The 26,111-nt window shown below is 40.7% G+C and overlaps 1 protein-coding gene across 3 annotated transcripts in view; it reads left to right on the forward strand.

The window, feature by feature from the left end:
• The window catches only part of LOC122656998, a 56,191-nt gene that overhangs the window by 26,978 nt on the left and 3,102 nt on the right, over nucleotides 1-26,111 (forward strand). For all 3 annotated transcript variants that reach the window (XM_043851730.1, XM_043851728.1, XM_043851729.1), the window contains one exon: nucleotides 2,575-2,625. In XM_043851730.1, the coding sequence (XP_043707665.1) occupies nucleotides 2,575-2,625 (51 nt within the window). The remainder of the gene's footprint in view (nucleotides 1-2,574; nucleotides 2,626-26,111) is intronic.

The raw sequence follows: 26,111 nt of genomic DNA on the forward strand, positions 1-26,111 counted from the left end.
ATAGGAGGACGAGTTAGTGAAGCACCTTTCGGTAAGCACAATCTGGTGGCCATTATTCTTCGGTTTTTTAAGTCCTTTTGAAGAGAACTCGCTCTGATACCACTTGTAGGACTGCATAGGTAACCCAAGAGGGGGTGAATTGGGCAGTGCAGAATGAAATCCTAACTTCAAAATTTCTTTTGAAACCCTTTGCAATCAACCATCTCAAATTTCCAATTAAATACAATAAAATAAACATTGAAGATAAAGAGAAAAAGTGAGACAACACACACAAGATTTATAGTGATTCGGCATGACTTCAATTCCGTCGAACGTCCACTCCCAAAGCCTTCGCCAGCTCGGAATTCCACTAAACCAATCTCCTTGCAGGGTAGGAGAAACACCCACACATATTCTCTTTGCAAAGTAGGAGAAACAATTAACTACACTGATCTCCCCAAGATCACAATCTCCTTATAAAGATGGGAGAGACACCTATACACACTCTCCTTGCAGAGTAGGAGAAACACTCAACCAAGGTTTACAATGGCTCAAAGGCCAAAAAACAAGTAACCTCTTTATAAGCAGATATGCAAGTTTTAGCACATACGTTAATCCCCTTTGCTCAAGGGCTCATGCTCAATGGCTGTTTTAGATTTGCAAGTTGTAGCTCTTTTGCTTCTCAGCCTCTTTGTTTAATAGCTCATCAGATTTGCAAGTTGAAGCACATAGGTTTCACGTTTTCAACTGACAATGTCCATGTATTTTTCCATGAGTCTCTAATTGAAACGTAAACTATTCCACTATTTATAGAGTAGGTTCCAATAGTTAGTTATGATTTCAAACGGATCTATTTTTTTTTTTTTAAACTCCGGTCGACCACTATCTAGAGCCGGTCAACCGCCGCATGTAGACTACGAAGAACACCTCTCGGACTTACTTCGGTCATTTTTCTAGTTGAGTGAACTAACGTCCCTCTACACAAGGGTGCTCACGGTAACCAATGGATCATGTACCGGCTGTCTGCTATGTAGTTCACTGGTTGCCTGCTCCACTCAGAGCCGGTTGGCCGTATGATCGACCGCCAGTGTTGTCAATGGTCTTTTTTTCTCAAGTTGAAGCACAACACTTGGATAATTTCCAGTACGCTCTCGTGCCATGCCAAGTGAATCATTATAAGGTCCATTCAGGTTACTAGAGGGCTAAGTCAAGGTTCATGATAGATGCCAACCATTTAGGTCCAATATGACTTAGTTAGTCTACACTATGAACCACCTATCTTACGTTTTCTAAAATAAGTCCATAGGTGATTAGTTGATTTTGAGAACTTGAGATCATTACATCCTAGGATCATCTAGATATTACAAGTTTAAAAATAACACCTGGGATACATTTTTTTTTTTAATGCAAACCTTGGATACATTCAAGCAAACTAAGATAAATCTTCCATTCTTGGCTCGACTTGTTTGAATCCTCATGGATGGCTTGACTTGATCTTCCAATTTGAGCTCTACCCAATCCATGACAAAGTCGCTTGAGTAGTTTGATATCTTCCAGTTTAATGCTTGGACACAAGGACACACTTCTCAATGCTTGGAACCTGTATACTCATTAAAACACTAGGAAGAGAATAATAGTTTTTTCATATACAAATAGAATGTAATCACCAAAACATAAAAACCATCATTATTCACAGATTGTTCTTATGGCATCCTTTGCCTCAACAAATTCATAATTTGACGTAATGTATTTATATATAGAGCTGGGTTGGGCTTAGGCTCAACCCAAGACCTCTGCCCAGGCTCTCGGCCCAGCCTGACCTTGGGCCTAGAAATCCCAACCCTACAGCTTGTGGTCTGAAATGCCCAGCTCAAGCCCTGAAACTTTGGGGTGGGCATTTGGTGTGCTTGGGCTTGTCGAGCCGAACTTGCATGGTTGCATCCTAATACACATGTGGTGTTTGAAATTCTCACTCTATTACATAGTGTTGTCAAGGTGTTGCCTAGCCGTCGACAGTTTCCAAGGGCTTGGCTGTCACCCACCTTTTTCTAACTTAACAAGGTGGGCACCTTGGGACTCTGGGCCTCGCCTAGGGCGCTTGGGACGCTTAGGTCCTTGGGCAGTCGATTTTATTTTACTTGCATTTTTCCCCTCTAAATTCTGCTGTTTTTAACATTTTTATTGGCTTGTGTATGCGTATGTGTATAGGTGAGAAGCATGGGATCTTTTAGTACCTAAAATAAATAAATTAATTAATTAAGAAAGAAATCAAACTTCACTAGTTCACTTTTCTTATTTACTTGAGTTTTTTTTCCCCTATAAATATGCTGTTTCTAACGTTGTTGCTATAATGTTGTAATGATGTTACTTGATATAATGGAAAATTAGTGCATAGATTCAATCTGTATTGTTGTTGCTGTAATGCTGTTAGCATAATTATATTATCGCTAAATACTAGGATGCCTAGATGGCCCTCCAACGCCTTTGGTTGCCTAGGTGCCTTGGCAAATCTGCTCCATTGTAATTGTCATCATTACACAAAAAATGATCTTATCATGCATGGAATATCAACAGTTTTTTTACCTTTTAATGCAGGTTGGGCAGCTGCTATCCGCTCTTATAATGATCCATCAATTGATCTATCTGGTGAGTGGATTCATATTTGAAGTATTTCATACATTATGTATATGATGAGCACCATACATGATGTCTCTGATGGTTACTACAGTTCCTGTTTTGTGTTTTCATTTGAGAACAATTTGCGTGCCTTGTCATCCATGGGAATATCACCATAAATCACATAGATACTTACACATAAGCATGTAAATGCGCATGCACATGTGCACAATCGCTCACTCAATTACTCTCTGTCAGACCTACTCAGGACAATGGTTTCGGCTGAATTGGGTCAGGATCGGTGACCAACAACATCACCAATGAAACATTAAATTCAGAACAATAAAGTAAGCCTGAACCAACATCATCAACAATGAACTTCAATGTTGTAAGGATCAGCCACATTGGGTTGGATCAAGATCAGTCTCATCTGGTTAGGATAAGTATTGGTTGATCCTGATGCGGCCAACCAACCCTAATCCTGTATTAGGAATCAACAAATCGATTAGTTGCAACATAGACCTAGGTTTTGTCATGGCCCAGATTTCGGTAGGGCAGCGACAGCGATATATCTCTTATGTAACCTCACAATGCACTGGTATTCCATAAATCCCAGAAATCTCTCAACAACCATAAGTCTTTAACTATATCAATGCAACGGAAATTTTTCATCTTAAAAGAGTGATAGGGTAAATTAAACATTGATCCAACGATAGGATCCAAAAATACACTAGATGTCCAGTTCTGATGGCGCTACTAAAATATTACATATTGTTCGAGATCATAGTTCATAAAGTCCATATAAATAAATTTACACAAAAATGTTCTACTACCCACAAAATCCCTAAGTAGGAGGGTACTCCCAGCCTCTATTACCAAAAACACATTCAGCGCAGCAACACTGCACGTGCTCGGGATCTGTGAGAAAATAAAATAACTGTGGTGGGAGCTATTAGCTCAGTGAGATCAAAACAGACATTACCACGCTACATGCAAACATAGACATAGTATGATAAAAAGGTTTCCAAATTCAGTCCATTCATAAACATGATATGCATTAAATCCATTTCCAAATCATTTTAAAAACATACATAAACTCTATTCAATCATTTTACAATTCTTAGTCAAGGGTCTCCATAGACAAGCTGCTAAAGCACTAGTGCAACAAGTGAGGTAGACTGGAGACCCGTCGGTCCCGATTATAACCTATAAAAGCCCATACATATGGCCACTGGTTAAAGTGGCCCATTACATCACATCATTCAAAACATATACAATAGATCTTCGTAGGAAATGCAAGATTCCACTCACAATGCCCATAGGTTCAGTACTTCCACCAAAAAGTGTAGACACCTGGGAAGTCAATTGACCTATTCATTACAACAAACTCAGTCTTATCCCAATTGACCTATTCATTAATTGTACACAAATATTAGGGTTTACTTACATTTAATCATTCTTTAATTTGTTACCCGTAGGTCTATTCGATTACCTCATGGTAAGTGTTTTTTCAGTCTTTAACCTTAGTTTCATTCATTGGGTTTAACATATTAGAACATTGGTTAAGGGTGGACTTAGGTAGTTAAGTCAACACCTCTATCAAGTATCCATTATTAAATCGGTCTAAGATGAATGATTGGGTCCACTAGACTTTTCCAAGGTCCATAAGCTCTGTTTAATGACAAAGATCATTGGGCGTATAGGCCAACCCGTTTTAGCTCATAAATTCATTCTATACAATGAGGATTCCCCGCCTGACATCTAGGAAAGCTCCTTTCTGCTGTACTTGCCGCTACTGCCTAGTAGGGTTTTCAAGTAGAATAAGTTGCTCATCCAGGCCTCTTACCCTGCCAATCGTGGCTGCGACAGGTTTGCTAGTACTCTGAAAAAAGGCTTAAAGCAGAGTTTTCTCACCGACTCAGGAAAGGCTCAATCATCAGAAATGGTTTGAGGAGAGCTTCAATCGAAACCACATTAACACTTATTTTACCACTAGGCTCATTGTATGTTTCTTTTTAGAGTTCATTATGGGCTAATTATAGTCCAATACAAATCTTTATTTATTAAGTCCAATTAACCATTGTAGGGTCATTATGTAAGTAATATCATTCTCATAATTCATTTGATTTATAGCCCTTTAATCAGGTACTCTAGTCCAGCTTAATTGACTTAACAAGTCTCTTGGTACATCAATAATAGTCCTTAAGTCCAAGTTGATTAAATCCATATCATTCGTCTTCAACCGATGTAATCCATGTCCACAAATGTTTTTTTTTTTATCCCGAATATTACCTGGGACCCGGGCCAGCCCCTAGAATTTTATTAAATCCAATTAATGAATAAAGAATACAAAGGGGGGGACATACCACCTTACCCCAACCCATAGGAGCAGAACTCTCACCTCAACTTTGAACCCGACCCATACAAACCAAGAACAATCAAAACAGTACCTACTTCGTTAGAACTGGCAATCCTATCCTGTCTTCCCGTAGTATACGCTGCAAATCCCCAGGCAGCTGGCTGCCAACGTGGTGATTGATGGAAGAACCAGTATCACAGGCTAGGTTGGCCATCAAATCCGCCGCCCTGTTACTCTCCTTATAAGCAAAGGTAACCATGGCCCGAGTAGAAGTAATTAAGGCCAAAACTTCCTGAAAACAATACAATCCCCTCCAGATATTACACCTCTTACGGTTAACCATTCTAATAGTGGAAGCAAAGTCAGAATTAACCACAACATCAGCAAGACCCAAATCAAGACACAACTTCAACCCATCTCTCAAAGCCCACGATTCAGTCAATGAATTAGTGCAATCACTATAAAAAAAGAGAAGGCTGCCAAAGCAACACCCTCCTTGTCCCTGATGACCCCTCCACCCCCACCAGCCCCAGGGTTGCCTCTACAAGCACCATCTACATTAAGCTTCACCGAGACGAACAGGGGGCACCAAAAAACAGGAATAGGGCGTTGCAGCCGGGCCGGAGGAGCCGATAAACCCAAAAACTACAGAATTAAGCCGTCTCTATGAGAAGTTGCTCTCCCAATCTTGGAAGGATACGAAAGGCCTCTCACCCATAACTTTAAGCATTCAATAATAGCACATCCAGACCGCCTATATTCCCCATGTCTTCTATTATTCCTCTCCTTCCAAAGCTCCCAAATAATTAAGGAAGGCAAAAGTCCAGCAATGTAAGCACTTAGGCTGCTACAACTTGCAGACCCATGCCAAAAAAAAATACGACTTCTGACGTCCTGAAAAGGTAGTAAATCAATGTCAAAGACACGTGAAAAGAAACACCAAACCTTCGCTGCGGTGCCTCCAGCAATGAGGCAATGATTAGTGGTCTCCCTCTTAGGCCTCCCGCAACAGTGCACTTAGAAGCCAGAGGAATGCCTACAGCCATTAAAGAGTCATCTGTGGGGATTTTTCCATTGATGAGCTGCCATGTAAAAAAAGCTACCTTCGTGGGCAGAGACTGATTCCAGATCCATGTAGTGTAGGCTACCTCAGGCGATCTGCTCCGGACTTCATTCCAGATCGATCTAGCAGTGATGCAACCATCACTAGATCCAGTCCACACCAAAACATCATCCTTATCAAAAAGGACAAAACTACCCTGAAGGACGCTTTGCCTGACCCCAGCCGAATCAATCCGGTTCTACAAGTCCTGCCTCCAAAAGCCATCCTCATTTACAACATCCTTATCATGCAAAGTAATGTCAACTTGAAGGCCGTGGTCCACATAATCAATCAACGGACCAACCCCCACCCAGTTATCCAGCCAAAAAAAATATTCCCAGCGCTAACTAACCACCGCGACTTCTCAAGCCTAAAATCTTTATAAGCCAAGGCATTCCTCCATGATCTCGACTCTAACCCACTTGATCCTGCCAAGGCAACATGATGACCCTTAAAAGCTTTAGCTTTAAAAAAAGAACCCTATAGTCAATGGCCAGCAAAGATCCTCCACAAACCCTTGAGCCTTAGAGAGAGCCCGAAATCCTCCAGCAGCCTGACCCCCAACCCCTCTTCCTCCACAGGCCTACAGACCTTCTGCCAACTCACCCAGTTCCTTCGCTTTCCCCACTCTGAACTCCCCCACAGAAAATCGGCAAAAATGCCATAAATCCTCCTAAGAACAGCCTTTGACGGCTCCAAGGATGCCAGAACATGGATGGGAATAGATGCAAGAACGTGTTTTAACAGTGTCACACGTCCCCCAACAGACAAGAGCTTTCCTTTCCAACCTGCCACTTTGTTTCTTATTCTTCCAATCAGGTCATCAAAGAAACAAACTTTAAGCCTTCCAATAGAAAGAGGGGCTCCCAAGTAAGTTATTGGTAACTCCTTTCTTGCAATCCCAGTGATGGTCTCCACCATTCGTGCTCTAGCCACCGAGGCCTTTGTACCCAACACAAAACAACTCTTTTTTCTATTCACCAGCTGCCCCGAAAAGCTTTCATACCTACTAATAAAGCCCAAGATTTGCTTCAGCGAGGTCTTCAAACCCCTGGTAAAGATAATGGTATCATCTGCAAACAGGCAATGGGAGATTCCAGGACACCCTCTTGGAAGTAGGAAATAAGATGCTCCCCCTCAGCAAACAGATTTTTTAGCCCCCTGCTAAGAATTTCCTCCGCCAAAATGGACAGAGCAGGAGATAAGGGATCCCCTTGTCTCAATCCCCTAGAAGACTTGAAGAAACCCGAAGCAGAGCCTCCCAGAACTATAGAAAACCAGCAATTTTCTGTAGTCTTCCTTATTAAACCAATCCAACCATCAGCAAACCCAAATTTAGAGAGCACCAAGTAAAGGAAATTCCACTCCAGATGGTCATATGCCTTTGCCATGTCCAATTTAAGAATCACATTTCCTCCCCAGGCCTTCCTGTTCAAATCCTGGGTGATCTCCTAGACAATGGAGATATTATCATGGATACACTTGCCCTGGACAAAAGCTCCCTGCTCTTCCGCTACCAAGGAAGGGAGGAAACCAGCCAATCTAAAAACAAAAATCTTGGCAATAATTTTGTAAGAAAAATTACAGAGGCTTATGGACCAGAAATCGGACATTACCTCAGGGCTGTCCTTTTTAGGAATAAGCTCAAGATTGGCGAACGTAAAGCTTCTTGGAAGATTGCCCCCTTAAAAAAAATCCTTTATTCCTGCCCAGACATTACTACCAACAACCTCCTAACAAGCCTTGAAAAAATGCCCAGAGAAACCATCAGGACCCGGAGCACTGTCACTCGATAAGGCGAAAACAGCCCCCTTCACCTCCTCCAAAGTGGGAGGAATCAACAAAGAAATATTATCTTCCTCCGTCACCACCTGAGAAATGTGGGCCAGCGGATCCTCATCCACCAAACATCCCTGTGTGGCAAAAATATCCGAGAAATGACTCACAGCTGCCGACAGCACTCCCTCATGATCAGTGATACACGAGCCATCAGACGCTTTAATTTTTGGAATACCGCCTAGTCGTCTTCTGACATTAACCATAGAGTGGAAAAAATTAGTATTCCGATCCCCCTCTTTTAACCATGTAACCCTGGACTTTTGCCTCCAAAAGATTTCCTCCTGCAGCAACATCCCCTCCAACATTTTCTTGGCCCCCCACAAAGGCCCCCATTGAATCAGGGCTAGCAAGAAGGTCGTAAGCCATCTCCGCCCTACTAACCACATCCTCAGCATCCCTGACTTTCTGATGAATATTGCCAAAGACCTCCCTATTCCACGTACGGAGTGCACCCCGTAGACGTTTGAGCTTCACGAACAAGACATAGAGCGGAGAACCAAAAACAGGCAACTCCTACTGGGTCTTGATAAAATCATGAAAACCCGGATGCAATATCCACATCTGTTGAAACTTGAAAGCTGAAAAATACCGAGCACTAGGATCTGTAACAGAGAGCCACAAAGGCGCATGATCTGAACAGGTTCTACTGAGATGTGTAACCTCACACCTGGGATAAGCAGCTAACCAGGCCGGGTTCAGTAGAAAACGATCCAACCTGGCCAGAACCCTCCCCGCACCAGCTTGATTATTCGACCAGGTGTAACAATTTCCAATATACCCCGCATTCATGTCCACATATGTAAAATAGTACTGTAAGTACTCATTTCAGTCCATATATTCCCTTGTTTAGGCTTAAATAATAAACCCAATCAAGTGTTTGATAAAATGTCTCAAACATTTGCATCATCTCAATGATCTATCTTGTAATTCTTATATCACTTAAACACCAGTTTAAACATTGTCAATAGTTCATAATTCATGTGGCTAATACTAATCTCTTTCCATTTATATTAACAACATTCATTAATCTTACTAACCCTTTCAAAAATGCATGTTTATATTTGCCATTTGGCAAGCAATTCTCACTCACTGGACTCATAGAAGTCAATTTACATTCTGTTCTGGTATAGAAAAATAGGTTTGCATGGGCTTAGGAAAATGGCCATAACTTCCTGGATACAGGTCGGAATGAACTGCTTCCAAAGCCAAGAGGCAAGAGTTCAAGGACTCATAACCCTACAACTTTGCTGCTAAAGGTTTTCTTAGATACTCAATGCAAATGGCTCCGACATTGGCTTGAAATTGGGGTATTTGCACAAGCAGATACTGGAAACATAGAAATTACTAACCTCTAATTGTGCTAACTTCTTCTCTAACTCTCTTTATCCTTCTTCTAAACTTCTTTCTTCATTCGTCCATAATAGTACCTTGACATATGAATTAAAACTAATACTACTTAGTTTTATATAAAATTAGAAGGGAATAAAGGAGATGTGATGGGTTGTAGAGGAACCTACCTCGCTTGATAAAGGCTCTAATGTAGTCTTTTCCTTAAGCTTTTTCTTCTTCACTTCTACACTTCCATTTACATCATTCTCTATACATAAAGCAGTAGCTAACAATTTTTAGCACTCAACTAATTAAGCTAACTAAGAACTAAACTCAACTAATTGGAACTAACTATGAACTAATTAAGCCACTTACCTTTGTTGAAGCTTTAATATTCTTCTAATCTTCTGTAACTTCTTAATTACTAATCTTCAGCTCAAATTTAGGCTTAAATCAAGAGGCAAAAACCCTCCAATGAAGTGGGTTAGTGATGTAGATCAAAACTTGAAGAAGAAGAAAGGCCAAAACACTGTTGACGTGAACAGTGTCAGTCCTTTGGTGTGAATATTCCTAGAAGAATTAGGGGGGGCAGAATAGTCTTTTAATTATGGGTTATTTCCAAATGCCCCCCTGAAAATTGCCAAACTTACAGTTGCCCCCCTGAACTTTCACTAATTCCACGTGCACCCCTGCTTTCCAAACTAAGTACCACTATAGTCCCTCCCGTTGGACAGAGATGTTATGTTATAACGGATCCCAGTTTTTGAACATGGATGGACCATTCTGCCCCCTTGATAGCGTAAAATGACCAAAATGACCTTAGGAAAAAAAAAAAAAAAACCTGCAATTCATCTTCCCCAAATCGTTTAGGGTTTGGGGAAGATGAGTTCTTGAATCAGAAATCAAGAATGGAATGGTGTCTCAGAGAATTTCTGGATTAATACGAAGCTTTCCCAAATCTAACTGAAACCATTTCATCCGGAAAAAAAAAAAACTAAGGAAGGTGAGAAGAATCAAAACCAGATTTCTCTTGAGTTAAAAAATGCCCTAGTAATCGCACACACAACAGATATCTCTGGGAAAGATAGAAGAAAAACCATATCCCCCATTATTTCTTCGTGAGGCAGAGAGTATAAATTTGTTCACTGAGAGTCTAAGTATGTCCCACAAACACTCCTTTCTGCGATCAAAACAACCTTCCAACTTCAAATCTTAAGAGAACATGAAAGCGGCCTCCATGGAGTTTTTCAGTTTTCAGAAACTTTTACATTCCACCTCCGTTTTTTTAAATCATGAAGCTTGCTTAATTCACTGGGCATGGAAATTGACAATAAAAATCTGAGTCTCTCTTGCTTATTAATTAATCTCCAAACGATTTTTTTTTTTTTTTTTGGGGTCGAAACTAAAAGCTCAAGCTTGTCATAGATATATTCTATTCTCCCCAGTGTTTGGGCAGGGATATTAATTCTCGAGTTCGCATTCTACCATTCCCATCCAAGGTTCAAATAAATGGAATCGGAAATGAGATTGGCCTTAAGTGATTCCGATTCAGTCGGAATTGGCCTGAATTGATTGGGAATCAGTCGAAATCTATAACTTGAATTGTGTACCACTTCCATTCTTGATTTCTGATTCAAGAACTCATCTTCCCCAAACCCTAAACGATTTGGGGAAGATGAGTTGCAGTTTTTTTTTTTTTTTTTCCTAAGTAAGGTCATTTTGGTCATTTTACCCTATCAAGGGGCAGAATGGTCCATCCATGTTCAAAAACTGGGATCCGTTATAACATAACGTCTCTGTCTAACGGGAGGGACTATAGTGGTACTTAGTTTGGAAAGCAGGGGTGCACGTGGAATTAGTGAAAGTTCAGGGGGGCAACTGTAAGTTTGGCAATTTTCAGGGGGGCATTTGGAAATAACCCTTTAATTATTAGTGATTCAAGTCTTTGAGTGAAGGGTATAATTGTCTATTTATATTATCAATATTTGAGTACAATTTGCTGGCCGATGGTTACTTATAAAGGTGGGGGGACCACATGACTTGAGTTATGACAAGAAGAATCTCCAGTGGGGTCCACAAGAAGAGGAAGCTGGCTGCACTTCAAGAAGATTTGAAGACTTTAGAAGATTCAATTTAGTTTCTATTTTATTGCAATATTTAGTTTTTATTTCATGTCTTTCCTAGTTACTAAATTTTGTTAGTTTCTATTTTCCAAGTAGTTTCTATTTTGTTAAAGGTTGAGATGCAAGCTATGCTTTTATTTATATGTAACAGCCCTTAGAGGCTCCCCATGATTTTGATTAAGTGAATGAAATTTTGCTTTGAAGCATGAATATTCTCGTCCATGTGAGTGACTTGAAGGGCTGGGAGGCCTGACTGAGAGAGGCAAAAACCTAGGGCTGAGAGAGCCCGTCTGGTGAGAGCCGAATCTCCTTATCCCTTTCTTCTATCTTCTTCTCCTATCTCCAGTCGATTCCCTGCTGTTAGTTGCTTTGAGTCACCAACCAAGTACTGCTGCTGCATCTGTGAAGGGTCAAAGATCAACCCAAATCACTGCTGGAGTTGTTGTTGCTGATTAGAGAGAAGAAACCTTCTTCTCCATACCTGCCGGCTACACCCTTTGCATTCTCCTGTTGCTGCAATTGAAGGACCTGGGTCCAGTATCCTCTGCTCTATCGAGGGTGGTATTTGAAGGGTTGATTCAGACCTGCAAGAGGGCCACTCGACCCCAGTTGCAGAGCCCCTGTTGGCTGGATTGTTCTACAGCACAGACCTTCTAATTTGAGTCCTACCTTCTATTTTCATTCTTCCTCCTCCATCTCCACTTCTGGCCATCAAGATTGACCCAAACTTGCAGACACAGCTTATACCATTAAGGTGTAGACTAGTTGCAAATGGAGCCCAAGATCAGCTCTGTTTGAAGGTTTTCCTTAACTTTCTAATTTGGTGTTTCCCTGATAATTCAGCATCCAACCATCAGAACCGAACCAAATTTTGAACCAAGGATCCTTTTAGCAACCCCTACACTCGACCCAAGTTTGATACTTTGATCACCATCACATGGCTGGTTTGGCTGGAAACCCTAAGTTTCTAATTCTGATTCTGCTCCCATTTGGAATTTTTGTGGGTTTTTGGGACAAGCTACTTAGTCTTACATTAGTTAGCTCTTTTATAGACAAGTTTATTCCAAATCAATGGTATCAAGAAATAGGGTTAAGGCACCCCCACCTCCACATGACAATCCTACTTGACAAATATCAATACACATTCTACAAATGGCAAGACTTGATTCATTGCATGAGCATCTCTTGACAACTCAACAATAGGCCTACACATGGTATTCGTAGCCAATCACAATATGCCACTAATTTAACCACATGGCATTCATGCATTCCACCAAATTTTCACCCAACACCAAGCCACCATGTGTCTTATGGTGATTCCTTGCATAGGTATCACATGAAACCTACCCAATTTGCTTGACACTTGGCTGATTAAAAGGGACATTTGTCTTTACATAATTGACACTTGGCAGTCTATGTCAAGTGTCAACTTCCCATTGTTCCCCATTAAACCCACTAACTTTGTCCCTTAACTAAATGCCCTTAGGCTAGCTAATATTTACATCATGCCATTGCCTAGTCATCATTCCACTCATACAAGTACTAACACTATTCCCTTAGGCTAACTAATATTTACATCTTTGCCACTTAACTTAATTAAAACCTTATAATTAATTAAATAATTCTTAATACTAATAGATACACCACATCAATTAAATAATAACTAATAATATAACACAACATATAATATACCTTAAATTACAATATGCTACAATACCTTTATTTATTAAGTATCAATAATAGGTCATAAAGGAAAAATTACGAATTTACCTTATGTTCATATGAGAAAGAGGCTGGCCCAACTTAAATGGGATTTGATAGCTTCTTTATGGTCTAACATTCTTGCCAATACATTATCCTCATTCTGCTCCGGAGTGTGATCTCTAATAAAGAATATCGCTCCATGAGCAAAGGCTCCTGTCATGATGAATCCTGCGATGTATTGATGATGAGTATATAACGCAGCTTGAGTAGTAAAGTCTTGTGCTATGAATGCATAAGCAGGTAAAGAGTACATGTGTTGAGCTATCAAGGAAGTAATAACCCCTAAAGAGGCTAGAGCAAGGCCTAATTGAAAATGAATCGAATTATTGATCCATATCTGGTGTCTATCGAAAGACTCCGTAAAGTACCTTTTGGTAATACACATACTATTATTAGTACTTAAGTGGATGCGGGTGTTGCAGGTTTAGGATATTTTCATGACAAACATGGTACTAAGAAGCTTAATGGTTTGTATGTTCAGGCAGCCTGCAATGGGAGAAACAAGAGGAATATATGGTAGGAAATAAGGGAGAGAAAAGATATGGAGAAGGGAGGAGAAAACCAGATCGATATGGAGAGAGGAAGAGGGGTTGATCTGGATTTTTTTTTTTTGGGGGGGGGGGGCAGTGAATAATTATGACAGTGGCATGAACAGTAACCTGAAGAAGAGAAGAGAGAGAGAAAGCGGAAGCCTTCATGGCTAAACAATTCAAATCCCACTTCTATATTCCGTTCATACATAAGGGAGGGATGACTACATGTATCTCAAGATCCCAATCTAAAAATAGTAAAAAATAGAGTCCTGCTAATATCTAGTTTCTTAAAATAAGTAAACTAAATTAGAAACTACTAATAGGACTCTTGTCTTAATAAAACCCCAAAGCAGAAACTAAATCTAATAGAAATCTGTTCTATTAGAGAAAATTAACGGCTAGGGAATGGGCCCCACAAGATCCCCACATTGGCTAAGATAGAATATTTATATAAACTCCAAGTAAAGACCCCTTGGCATGAATACACAGTGGGATTCTAAGACACCTAAGGATTAGGTTTAGACTTTAGAATACCAGTACAAAATCCAGAATCACAGGGATAGGAACCAAATTAGCAATAGAGAAACTGTATGACTCAACAAAGACCGATTGGATCTGTCAAAATCTAGTCGAGTAGTCTGCTGGGTATGAAAAATAAACCAGTAATAATTGAAAGCAATCTGAATGTCTGATATAAATGAAGAAACTTACTTCAATTAGAAAAGTTGAAACCGAATTAGAAAATCGAAATCAGAAACCAGAATTAGTACTTACCATAATTAGTAACTCATATATAGAAAATCAGAAATTTAGTAAGTAGAGTTAAAAAAAGATTTAGAAACTAGAACTAGAAATTAGAAACTGATGGAAAACTGAGATTTAGAAACTGAAAATATCAAAGAGGGTTCAGCAAACAACCAGAAATCAGAATAGCAAAACAGTTTCAGAAACAGAATAGCTGCTAGGGTTTCTGTAATACATGGGCAGATTACTAGTTTCAAAATAAAAATGAAACTTGTAACAGAATAGCAGTTAAACCAACAGAACAGAATTAGAAACTCATGCACAGGGTTGGGGAAAGTGCAAAAAACTGACCTCAATTGATTGGAGAGAAAATAGGGGAAGATAGAATGGGAGATATAATCAGGAATCCATCTGATTTCCTACTGAATCCACAACAGTCCACACCTGAATCCATAGATGCTAAACACTCCAGAAGCCACCAGACCTTGGCCTGAATCCATAGAACTAGAAAAATTTGAAGCCCTCATTCATTCTCCTCCTGTAATTCTGCATCAAGTCTCCCCAGCTTGAAAAAATACTCGACCACAAGTTTTGTAGAGACGAGGAATTAACATTGAATGATGAACAATTGGAAATTGTCTTCTGTCCAGAACATAACTGTGGTAGCATATGGATGATAGGAATGAAATCCACAACCCTGGGTGCTCGTTGAAGAAGTGAGGTAGAATCATGAACACAATTTTCTCGACACCAAGAACAGCATTGGTAACAGCCATATCCTCATGTCGAGTGTTCTTGTAGTCCTCCACAACCACGCCCTCCTCTTCTACCACTGTTTAGTTGGATTTTAGATTAGGTAAGCAAGTAAGAGAAGAAGAAGAAGTTGGAGGAGGAAGAAGAAGGAGACTAGAGCAAGGAAAGGAGAGTATTTCGGTTGTAATATGTTGTGTTGGAGAGAGCACTCACACATCTATATTACTTCAATGATGTTAAGGAAAATATTACATCCACCTCCCTAGTGAGGTAAGGTAAAAAAGGATAAAAAAGAGAAAATACATAATAAGGCAACTAGATAAGACTAGTTCCTAAACTACCCTTAGTACATAATTTCTAACACTACCCCTCAAGCTGGAGAATAAATGTCGTGCATTCCCAGCTTGCATAAGAGGGTACTAAACTGAAGGGAGGTAAGCCCCTTGGTGAAGATGTCTCCCAGTTGATCACCAGTCTTCACGAAAGGGGTACAGATGCAGCCGGAGTCAATCTTCTCCTTGATAAAGTGTCGATCCACTTCAATATGTTTTGTTTTGTCATGTTGCACTGGATTGTGAGCAATATTGATGGCTGCCTTGTTATCATAGTAGAGTCCCATAGGCCCTTCGGTGTCAAACCCCAATTCTTGAACTAGTCTCTTCAGCCAAATGAGTTCACGCACTCCATGAGCCATAGCTCTACATTCTGCTTCTGCACTGGATCTGGCTACAACATGCTATTTTTTGCTTCTCCATATAACCAAATTGCCTCCCACAAAGGTACAATAGCCGGAGGTAGATTTTTTGTTTGTGATAGATCCAGCCCAATCAGCATCAGTGAAACCTTCCACTCTCAAGTGATCATGCCTGGCATACAACAGTCATTTCCCTAGGGAAGACTTCAAATATCTAAGAATACGATAAACAGCATCTAAGTGACCACCCTTGGGGGCGTGCATAAATTGGCTCACTACTCTCACTGCATAGGAAATATCTGGGCGTGCTATAGAAATATAGATAAGCTTTTCCACTAGCCTGTGGTACTTTCCTGCATCAACAAGAGAGGGATCACAAGCTTCTCCTAATTTGTGGTTCTGCTCAATAGGAGAGCTTGCTGGTTTTCATCCTAACATCCCTGTCTCTGTCAACAAATCAAAGAACAAACTTCCGTTGACATATGTTGATTCCTCTCTTGGACCTTGATACTTCAATTCCTAAGAAGTACTTCAAGAGACCCAGATCTTTGATTTCAAACTGTTGAGCTAAGTAGATCTTCAGTTTATCTACCTTAGCTGTATCATCTCCAGTGACCACAATATCATTAACATAGACAATAAGGGCCGTAATGGTACCATTGCCCCGCTTAGTAAAGAGAGTGTGCTCAGCTTGACTCTAGGAATACCCGTTCTTCAGAATAGCCTGCCGGAAGCGCTCAAACCATGCCTTTGGTGACTGTTTGAGACCATATAGTGCCTACTTGAGAAGACATACTTTCCCTTCAACTGAAGGTATTTTGAAACCTGGTGGAGTTTGCATGTACACTTTCTCTTCCAAGTCACCATGAAGGAAGGCATTCTTGACATTTAATTGATATAATGGCCAATCTTTATTGGCAGCGAATGATAAAAGAATTATTATAGAGTTGCGCTTAGTCACAGGAGCAAATGTCTCCTGATAGTCAATTCCATAGTCTTGATTGTACCTCTTGGCTACCAACCTTGCTTTGTATCTCTCAACAATACCATCAGATTTATACTTGATTGTATAGACCCATCTACATCCAACTGGGACACGTCCCCTGGGAAGATCCACCAATTGCCAAGTACCATTCTTCTCAAGAGCCATCATCTCCTCAGACATAGCATCAATAACATTCTTGGGAATAGAAGCAGTAGAGAGAGCAGCAATAAAGGCAAGACCTGTAGGAGAAAGAGCACCATAGGAAACAAATTGGGCTATAGGATTAGTACAAGCTCTTTTCTGTTTTCTAACAGCAATAGGAATGTCTAAATCATATGGAGGAGAAGGGATGTCACCTGATTGAGGAGAATGAATCTCAGAATGTGGATCTGGATCCAAAGATGACTCTTGGCAGGTCTTCTTTCCTTTACTCTTTAAGCTTTCACTTTTTTGTACTGAATGTGGTAATCCTTCTCATTACCAGAACCGCTTTCAACAACCAATTCTATTTCAACCAATTTAGTATTTACACCTGATTGATCATCAGTATCAACCACATCCACAGTACTGTGTTTTCCAATGTCAAGCATAAAAGGAGAGATAGGGAGAGGAGAATGAAGAAAATCAGCAGCCTGTTCACTTCCGCAATTCTCCCCCTAAAGAGGATGCTGAGAAGAGGCAAAGAAAGGGACAGATTCAAGAAAGGTGACATCTTTGGAGAGAAGACACCAACGAGAAGAAGGATGATGGCACTTGTAGCCTTTGGAAGTAGAAGAATACCCAAGAGAGAGACACTTGAGAGCTTTGGGATCAAGTTTAGTGCGATGGGGTTTGTTAGCATGCACATAAAAAACACAGCCAAAGACTTTGGGAGGAAGAGAGAAAGTAGAAACCTTTGGCGATATGGTTTCTAAGGGAGATTTGGAACCAAGGAGTTTGGTATGCATGCGATATATGAGAAAAGAAGTAGTGAGAAGAGCTTCAGGCCAGAAGGTCTTAGGAACATGCATACCAAAGAGAAGACTCCGAGTGACCTCCAATAAATGGCGATTTTTCCTCTCAGTACCCCCATTTTGTTGGGGTGTTTCAACACACGCTAGTTGATGGATAATGCCATTGTCAGTAAAAAAGGTTTGGAGGCCACCAAACATGTACTCCCTCCCTTTATCAGAACGAACAATTTTGATTCGAGTATCAAACTATTGATAAAAATTTTTAAATGCATCACAGACATCACTTTTATGTTTCATAAGAACAGTCCAAGTAGCATTAGAAAAATCATCAACAAAGGAAACAAAGTAATGATAGCCAAATAAAGAGGTAGTAGGGGAAGGTCCCCAAACATCTGTATGCACAATATGAAAAGGAGAAGCAGATCTATTACCATGATATGGATAAGGTGAACGACAGTGTTTGGCAAACATATATGGTTCACATTGAAAAACATGAGAAGAGGCAATAGAAGAAAATAAGTGAGGTAATTGTTTCCTCATTACAACAAAAGATGGATGGCCAAGACGATGATGCCATAACATAACAGAATCCACAGAACTACTATCATTACGTCCACACACATAGGACTGAGCTGTGGGCAAAAAAGGTTAAAAAAGATAAAGGCCTTGCTCCTCACGACCACTGCCAATAATCCTCTTCGTCACCAAATCCTGAAACAGACAATGAGAAGGAAAAAAATGACAACAGTTCAGAGATTTAGTTAAATGACTCACAAATAGAAAGATTAAGAGTAAGATTAGGGACATGAAGAACAGAAGTAAGGGAAATGTATAATGTAACAGAAATACTGCCCTTACCAAAGATGGAGGAAAGGGAGCCATCAGCTACCCTAACCTTATCCTTACCAGAACAAATGCTATAGGAATCATAATAATGGGACGTACCAGTCATGTGGTCAGTGGCACCAGAGTCAATGACCCAAGACTGGGCTGCAGTAGAAGCTGAGGTGGAGACCTACAAAGCTGAGGGTGAAGAGGAGCTAGCTACCGTGGGTGTAGGAGATGTGCTCAGCTGTGACATAACCCTGCGAACACTGCATCTGCCAAAGTGGAGTCATCTTGTGTAGCATCTGCCTCAGTCATAGCAGAGTGTGCTCCTCGGCTCCCCCTCTATGGCCAGTACGAGCACCACCTCGTGTACCAGGAAGATGGCCATGAAGAGTCTAACACCTATCCTTGGTATGTCCAGATCTCCCACAATGATCACATTTAAACCGGTATCTGCTACCTCCACTAGCACCATCTGTCTCTTCTGCTTTGTTTTCCCCATGGTTAGGGCCCTGGCCTTTACCACCACCACGGGTGTCCCGGAAAGAGGAAGAATTGAGAGCTGACCCCTCAAGAGATGATGCTGGGGCTGGTTCCATAGTAACACGCCGAGTCCTCTCAAGTAGCTACAAACCTCATCAAGAGATGGAAGAGGGGACCGGCCTAAAATTTGGAGTCTGATTGGCTCATAATCAGGGTTCAGACCACCAAGTAAAGTGAAGACACGCTTCTTTTCAAGAGTGCAATACACCTTTGCTTCATCCTCTGGATTGGTCAACTGAAGGTCCCTGTAGTGGTCATACTCCTTCAAGAGACTAATATAAGCATTGTAGTACTCAGAAATGGTCCCGTCACCCTGCCTCATTGAATTATTTTTTTGGTGAAGCAGATAGACCTTGGCAGAGTCACATACCCTATCAAAGGTTTAAGAGACACTGCTCCAAATTGCCTTGGCAGTTTCCTTTCGCATGAACCTTCTCCCAATCTTGGGCTTCATGGAGAAGATTAGCAATGTCGTGACTGTGGAATTTTCGGTCTCCCATTTATCATAGCCAGGAGAACCCTACTCTGGGGCTTTAATAACACCTGTAATGTACCCAAGTTTCCCTTTGCTCCTAAGGGAAAGCTTCACTGAGTGTGACCAGTCCAAGTAATTAGTACTATCAAGCTTCACAATAGAAATCTGTGGGTGTGAGGTCTCATAAACAAACTGATGACCTGTTGGAGTGGGCTGTGAGTCAGCCGAACCAAGCTCAGATGTTTCCGAATCAATCATAGTGTAAGGGAAAAAACACTTGACCATAAACAAGTGTACCAACAAGAAGTGGGGAGTACACACTCAACCCAAATATGGAATCCAACACAAGAATCAAATTTCAGCAAGGAAGAAAATCCACATATTCTCGACAAGACTTCATCCTAACATTCTCCAAGGAGTAACACAAGCTGAAACAAGCTTAAAGACTTCACAAAAGGTGTTCCCATTCATTTCTCACCAAGATAGCAGCATATTGCAGTCCCAATACAAGAAGCACAGAAAATATGCAGTCTCAGTTTTACCTGGGCAGAAACAGATATCCCATGAAAACTGAAAATGTTCCAATAGATCCTTCAAGCAGCAAGAAGGGATTTATGGGACTTGATAAACATCCTTGCGCGATTCTAAAGACCCATTCTAAGGCTGAAACTCATGCCGAGGGAAAGAGAAACAAGGACTGCAAGTTGAGGCTGGCGGAAATTCCTGCAGTGGCTGGAAGAGCTTCAAAACCTCAAGGGAACTTCAACAAAGCTCAAACAGCATCTTCAACCACATGAATAGGTTATATTGAACCTATTCCATGCTCCTTCAACAACTTTTTACATAGAGATCTTCTCCTTGAACCCCTTTGCGTCCTAGGGTTTCAAAGAGAAGAAAAAGAATAAGAGAAAAAGGCTAAATACGACTCTCAAACCCTAGTGTTCTGATACCAAGTTGGATTTTAGATTAGGTAAGCAAGTAAGAGAAGAAGAAGAAGTTGGAGGAGGAAGAAGAAGAGAGAAAGAGGAGACAAGAGGAAGGAAAGGAGAGTATTTCGGTTGTAATATGTTGTGTTGGAGAGAGCACTCCACACATCTATTTTACTTCAATGATATTAAGGAGAATATTGTATCCACCTCCCTAGGGAGGTAAAAGGTGAAAAAGGATAAAAAAGAGAAAATACATAATAAGGCAACTAGACATAAGACTAGTTCCTAAACTACCCTTATTACATAACTTCTAACATGCTTCAACTGTCTTAATTTCTTCATTGCTGTCTTCATCTTTGCTTTCAGCCAATGGAGCCTTGGATAGAACATGAATCCCATGAGCTTACTCTTCATCATCATCTGGAAACTCTGTTCCTGTGTCCCGAGGCAAGGCATCATATCATAACGGCGGCTTGTCTGTTTTTTTTTGGACAGAACTTGGCAGTGTGCCTTGTCTTGTGACAGTTGAAACACTCAATATCACAGCTGCTGTGTGCCTTACCCTTGTCCTTACCGATGACTGGGTGCTTCCTGTATCAAGGATAGCTGTAACAGTTCAATTGTACTCCCCGGATTGAGAAGCAAACTTCCCGGAGGAAAGCTTCAAGCTCTCTTCTGCTCGTAGAGCCTTCTGGAAACCGTCTTGCAAATCGTACAAGTCATGGAAGCTGATTTCTTTTCTGATCTCAAGATTCAGTCTTGACTTGAACTGCGAAGTCAACTGGAGTTCATCATCGTCAATTCTTATGCGTGAAACCAATGCATCCTACTGTTCCTTGTAATCCACAACTAAATGGGTTCCTTGTGGTAGGGTATTAGCTGATCATTCAGTCAAACCTTGAATGTACAAGGAAGTATAAATTCAGATGGTTTTGTATACCAGATTAAAGGGTCTAGTATTGTTATTACTAATTGGTAAAATCCATATCTATAGAAATATAGGAGAAGAGGTGTTTTTATGGTTACTTACCCTTTAGGTCTTCTTTCATCTCCTCCCAAGTTGTGGGTTCTGTACCTCGAACTCATAGCTTCTGCTCATATTTCCACAACTCCTTAGCTGGTCCAACTAGATGAGGGGGAGATGGAAGGGAGATATGATTTGGGATCCACCTGATTTATCCACAACAGAAACAACTACTGAATCCACAGAACCAGAACAGCTTTGAAGCCTTCATTCATTCACCTCCTCCTGCTGGAATTCTGCATCAATGCCAATGGCCCCCACTAATTAAAAACAAATAAAATAGTATAATAGTAATTGACACCTTAGACAAACAGATTTAAAAACTATCATATGTATCTAGCCTACATTATTACAATACATCCAAAATACAAAGTACAAATTAGAGGTCCAAAATAGAGTATCAAGCCACATCCAAAGGTGGTGAATGTGCTCCTGCATCAGATCCAGGTTGGGATCAGCAGATTGAGAATTGAGATAAGCAGAGCAATCTAATTCTGCACTCCTCGTTGATAATCACCCTCCACATATACAAAAATTACCAAAAACCAGAATCTGTTCTCCCTTGTGCCCGAGCAAACCATCGCGTAGGCCCCCTAATATTTTGTGTGCGCACATGTTTGTGTATGACATGAGGTTTAAACATAAACATAGACAAAGAGGAAAAAGAGTATATTGATCAAGAAGTATTGATCCATGTAGTTGCTGGTCCTGAATCCTCTGAATTTAAGATATGTGGCAAGTTATTGAGCCCTAAGATCCAAGATGCATAAATGATCAGACTGTAGGATTTCAGATAGTATACTATAAGGTCCTAGAAGAACATTGTGTAAAACCTAACACGATGCAGAGAAGAATGGAAATTGCAAACACAATCACACAATGCGCACAAAGATTTACGTGGTTCGGCAAGGTTGCCTATCTCCACGGTGAGATGAGATCTGTTTCACTATCAATGGAGAATAGGGTTACAGTCGTTCGTTCCTCACACCTCTCTCAGATTTTCAAATACAGAGAAAGAACTCTCGCTACAGATTTATAGTGAAATCCTATACAGGAAATTTACCGAAATACCCATATAGTCCTTAAAAAAATCTCCACCTTGGCTTGGATTTTGACCAGCCACCTTGAAGATAAGTTGTAGATGCCTCCATCTCCTCATGTACCTTCTGAAAGAAAGATACAACACCACACCCCACAAACAACCAGGGTGCATCCATCACTCTATCAACAATGAGTGATGTTGATCAAGTCCAAGCAGTGCTCGAACTTCTCTGTGGTAACAGGTAATGTAGTCCTAAAATAGGAGATAATCCTACCAGGAGCCAGGTGAAATCAGGCTCTGATCGAGTCTGTTGTTTGGGGCAGATTTGGAGCTGTTTAGGGCAAATCTAGGGTTTAGGCTAGGGTTTTGGATGAAAGTAATATATGGTAAAGATCAGCAGGCCTAGGGAATTATTTTGATATAAAAAAAGAAGAAGATTTGATTAGGTTTTATAATTCTGCAGATTTAGGGTTAGGGTTTCGGGTTTAGAAATTAAGAAAATTTACCAAAACAAGGGTTTTGAGTGGGATCTAAGGGCTGGGACTAAGGTCGAGTTTTTTAAACAGTAAGGAGAAGGTTCGACTGTAATATGGGCTGAATTGAATGGCTAAATAGGTTAGAACAGGTTTTTGACTATTTAGGGTTTAGTGGAGATGAAGGGGAATTAGGGTTTGGGTGATGGGAAGGGGCAGCAACTTGGATCGAGTATGGAGGGTGTTGAGGAGGAGCTGTGGTCAAAGTATGAGAGGATTCTGATGAGGGAATAGGTCTGGATAGGTTCTAGATTAATTAGGGTTTATGAAGTTAAAACAGAAAATAAAGGGGGAATTGATTGGGAAGGAGAATGAATAGAAAAACAAAATTTAAAGTTTAAACTCACCACTGGAATCCACCGGCAGCAGCTTGAATGATGAAGGATGAAGCCACCTTCAGAGAGAGATCCTCCCAGCCGTCACGGCGTAAGGAGTCGTAGGAATCCACCCACCCTTTCCACCTTGAAATCCACAAGGATGCACACTCAAAGGAGCAGAACAGCAGCAGCAGTCGGCCAGCAGCAGAAAACAGTTTTTTTAATTCAAATTTCAATGTGGGGGAGCCTCTACTTTTATAATAAAGGGCCAATGGCCAAATCCTAGTATAAATTAAAGTCTCCTCCTTCTAAAATTGTGGAAGGGAGAGATTTAATCTAACTTAACTAATTTAAAACAGTAAATTGACTAAGATACCCCTACTAACTTAAAATAAAAGAATCTAATTTAAAACAACTAATTTAAAAGAAGATTCCATACTAGCCAATAGGATATAAGGACTTATTGACCAATAGGAACACTTCACTTAAATTAGACCAATTGAACCAATTGGATGCAACCAATTCTAAACCGGTTCAATCTAAAAACAGGAAAATAAAATAAACTAAGTATGGAAAATAATAATCCTAATCTAAGGCTCCCTATTCAAACCCTAAGTTCAGGGCTTCTTCTTCTTCTTCCTTCTTGGAGCTGCATCAACCGGCTTGGTAAACATATCTGCAGGATCGCTATCTGTATGAATTTTCCTCAAGTGAATGCTGCCTTCTGACACAAGCTCCCTGATCTTATGAAATCTCACATCAATATGCTTTGTCCTTGCATGAAACACTTGATTCTTTGCAAGATGGATGACACTTTGACTATCATAGTGTAGCACCGTACCTCCTTGCTCCAACCCCAACTCACGAACCAATCCAGTCAACCAAACTCCTTCCTTGGCTGCCTCAACCACTGTCATGTACTTTGCCTCTGTAGTAGACAATGCAACTATAGACTGAAGCATCGCCCTCCACGGGATGGGTCCACCAGCTAATGTAAACACATAACCTGTGGTAGACCTCCTCCTGTCTAAATCACCTGCATTATTAGAATCTACATATCCTGTCAGCTTTGTGGAACTTCCCTTACCACTGAACATAATACCCAAACCTGTAGTCTTGCTCAGATATTTGAAGATCCACTTAATTGCATTCCAATGCTCCTTCACTGGATTACTCATGTATCGACTAACAACGATGACTGCATGAGACAAATCTGGCCTACTATATACGATAGCATACATGAGGCTCCCAACTGCGCTGGTATAGGGAACCAGAGACATCTGCTCCACCTCCTCATGTGTTTTAAGGCATTGCTTTTTAGATAACTTGAAGTGGCTAGCTAATGGAGTGCTAACCGATTTAGCCTTTTCCATGTTGAAATGCTCCAGTACCTTTTCAACATATCTCTTTTGAGTTACCTAAAGTTTACTTGCACTTCTATCTCTAAGGATTTCCATGCCAAGGATCTTTTTGGCAGCACCAAGATCCTTCATATCAAATTCAGCACTCAACAAAGACTTTAGAGAGATAACATCATGTTTATTCTTGGCTGCAATGAGCATGTCATCAACAAAAAGCATCAAAAGAATAATAGAATTATCACCTGACACTTTATAATACACACAGCAGTCATACTCACTTCTTGTGTAGCCAATCTGCACCATGTAGAAGTCAAAGCACTTGTATCACTGCCTAGGAGATTCCTTAAGACCATAAAGCGACCTCTTAAGGAAACAAACATGATCTTCCTTTCCCTGCACCTTGAAACCTTCAGGCTGCTCCATGTAAATCTGTTCCTCCAAGTCCCCATGAAGAAACGCTGTCTTTACATCAAGCTGTTCAAGCTCAAAATCAAACATAGCAACCAAAGCAAGTAATACCCGAATAGAAGTGTGCTTCACCACTGGAGAGAATATTTCATTGTAATCCACCCCCTCCTTCTGTGCATAGCCCTTGGCTACAAGTCTGGCCTTAAACCTTTCATGCTCCTTCTCCGACGCTGCCTCTTTCTTACGATAGACCCACTTACACCCAATGGTTTTTCTTCCTTTGGGTTTTTGAACGATCTCCCAAGTCTTGTTCTTTTGTAGAGACTCCATTTCCTCCATCATAGCTGTCATCCATTTATCACCTTGCTCATTATTTATAGCATCCTGGTAGGAAGATGGGTCACTGTACCTACAGTGAGGGCATAAGCAACAATGTCCTCAAACCCGTATCTCACAGGTGCTTTGTGAGTACGTGTCCCTTTACCCTTTGCCACGGTATAGAGATCATCTATCGTTTCCTGCTTTCGTAAGCCACTGGATGACTCTTTCCCTCCCGCTGCTTTTCGACTCACCTAAGTCCACCCCACAGAGATCTTTCTTTCTTTCCGTCATCTTCTTTTGACTTCAACATGTGAGACTCATCAAACCCCACGTCCCGCTGATCACAACTTTCGTGAACTAGGATCCCATAGCTTGAACCCCTTTACACCTTTCTCAAAACCAAGAAAGGTACACGCTTAGACTTTGAGTCTAACTTGGAACGTTTCCCATTCTCGCACATGAACATAGGTTGGACAACCAAATATTTTCAAAATAAAATAATCTATTGGTTTTTCTGTCCATACCTCTTCGGGAATTTTGCAATCAATTGCCTATGA

The sequence above is a fragment of the Telopea speciosissima genome, chromosome 3, assembly GCF_018873765.1.
Source record: "Telopea speciosissima isolate NSW1024214 ecotype Mountain lineage chromosome 3, Tspe_v1, whole genome shotgun sequence".
Classification (NCBI taxonomy): Eukaryota; Viridiplantae; Streptophyta; class Magnoliopsida; order Proteales; family Proteaceae; genus Telopea; species Telopea speciosissima.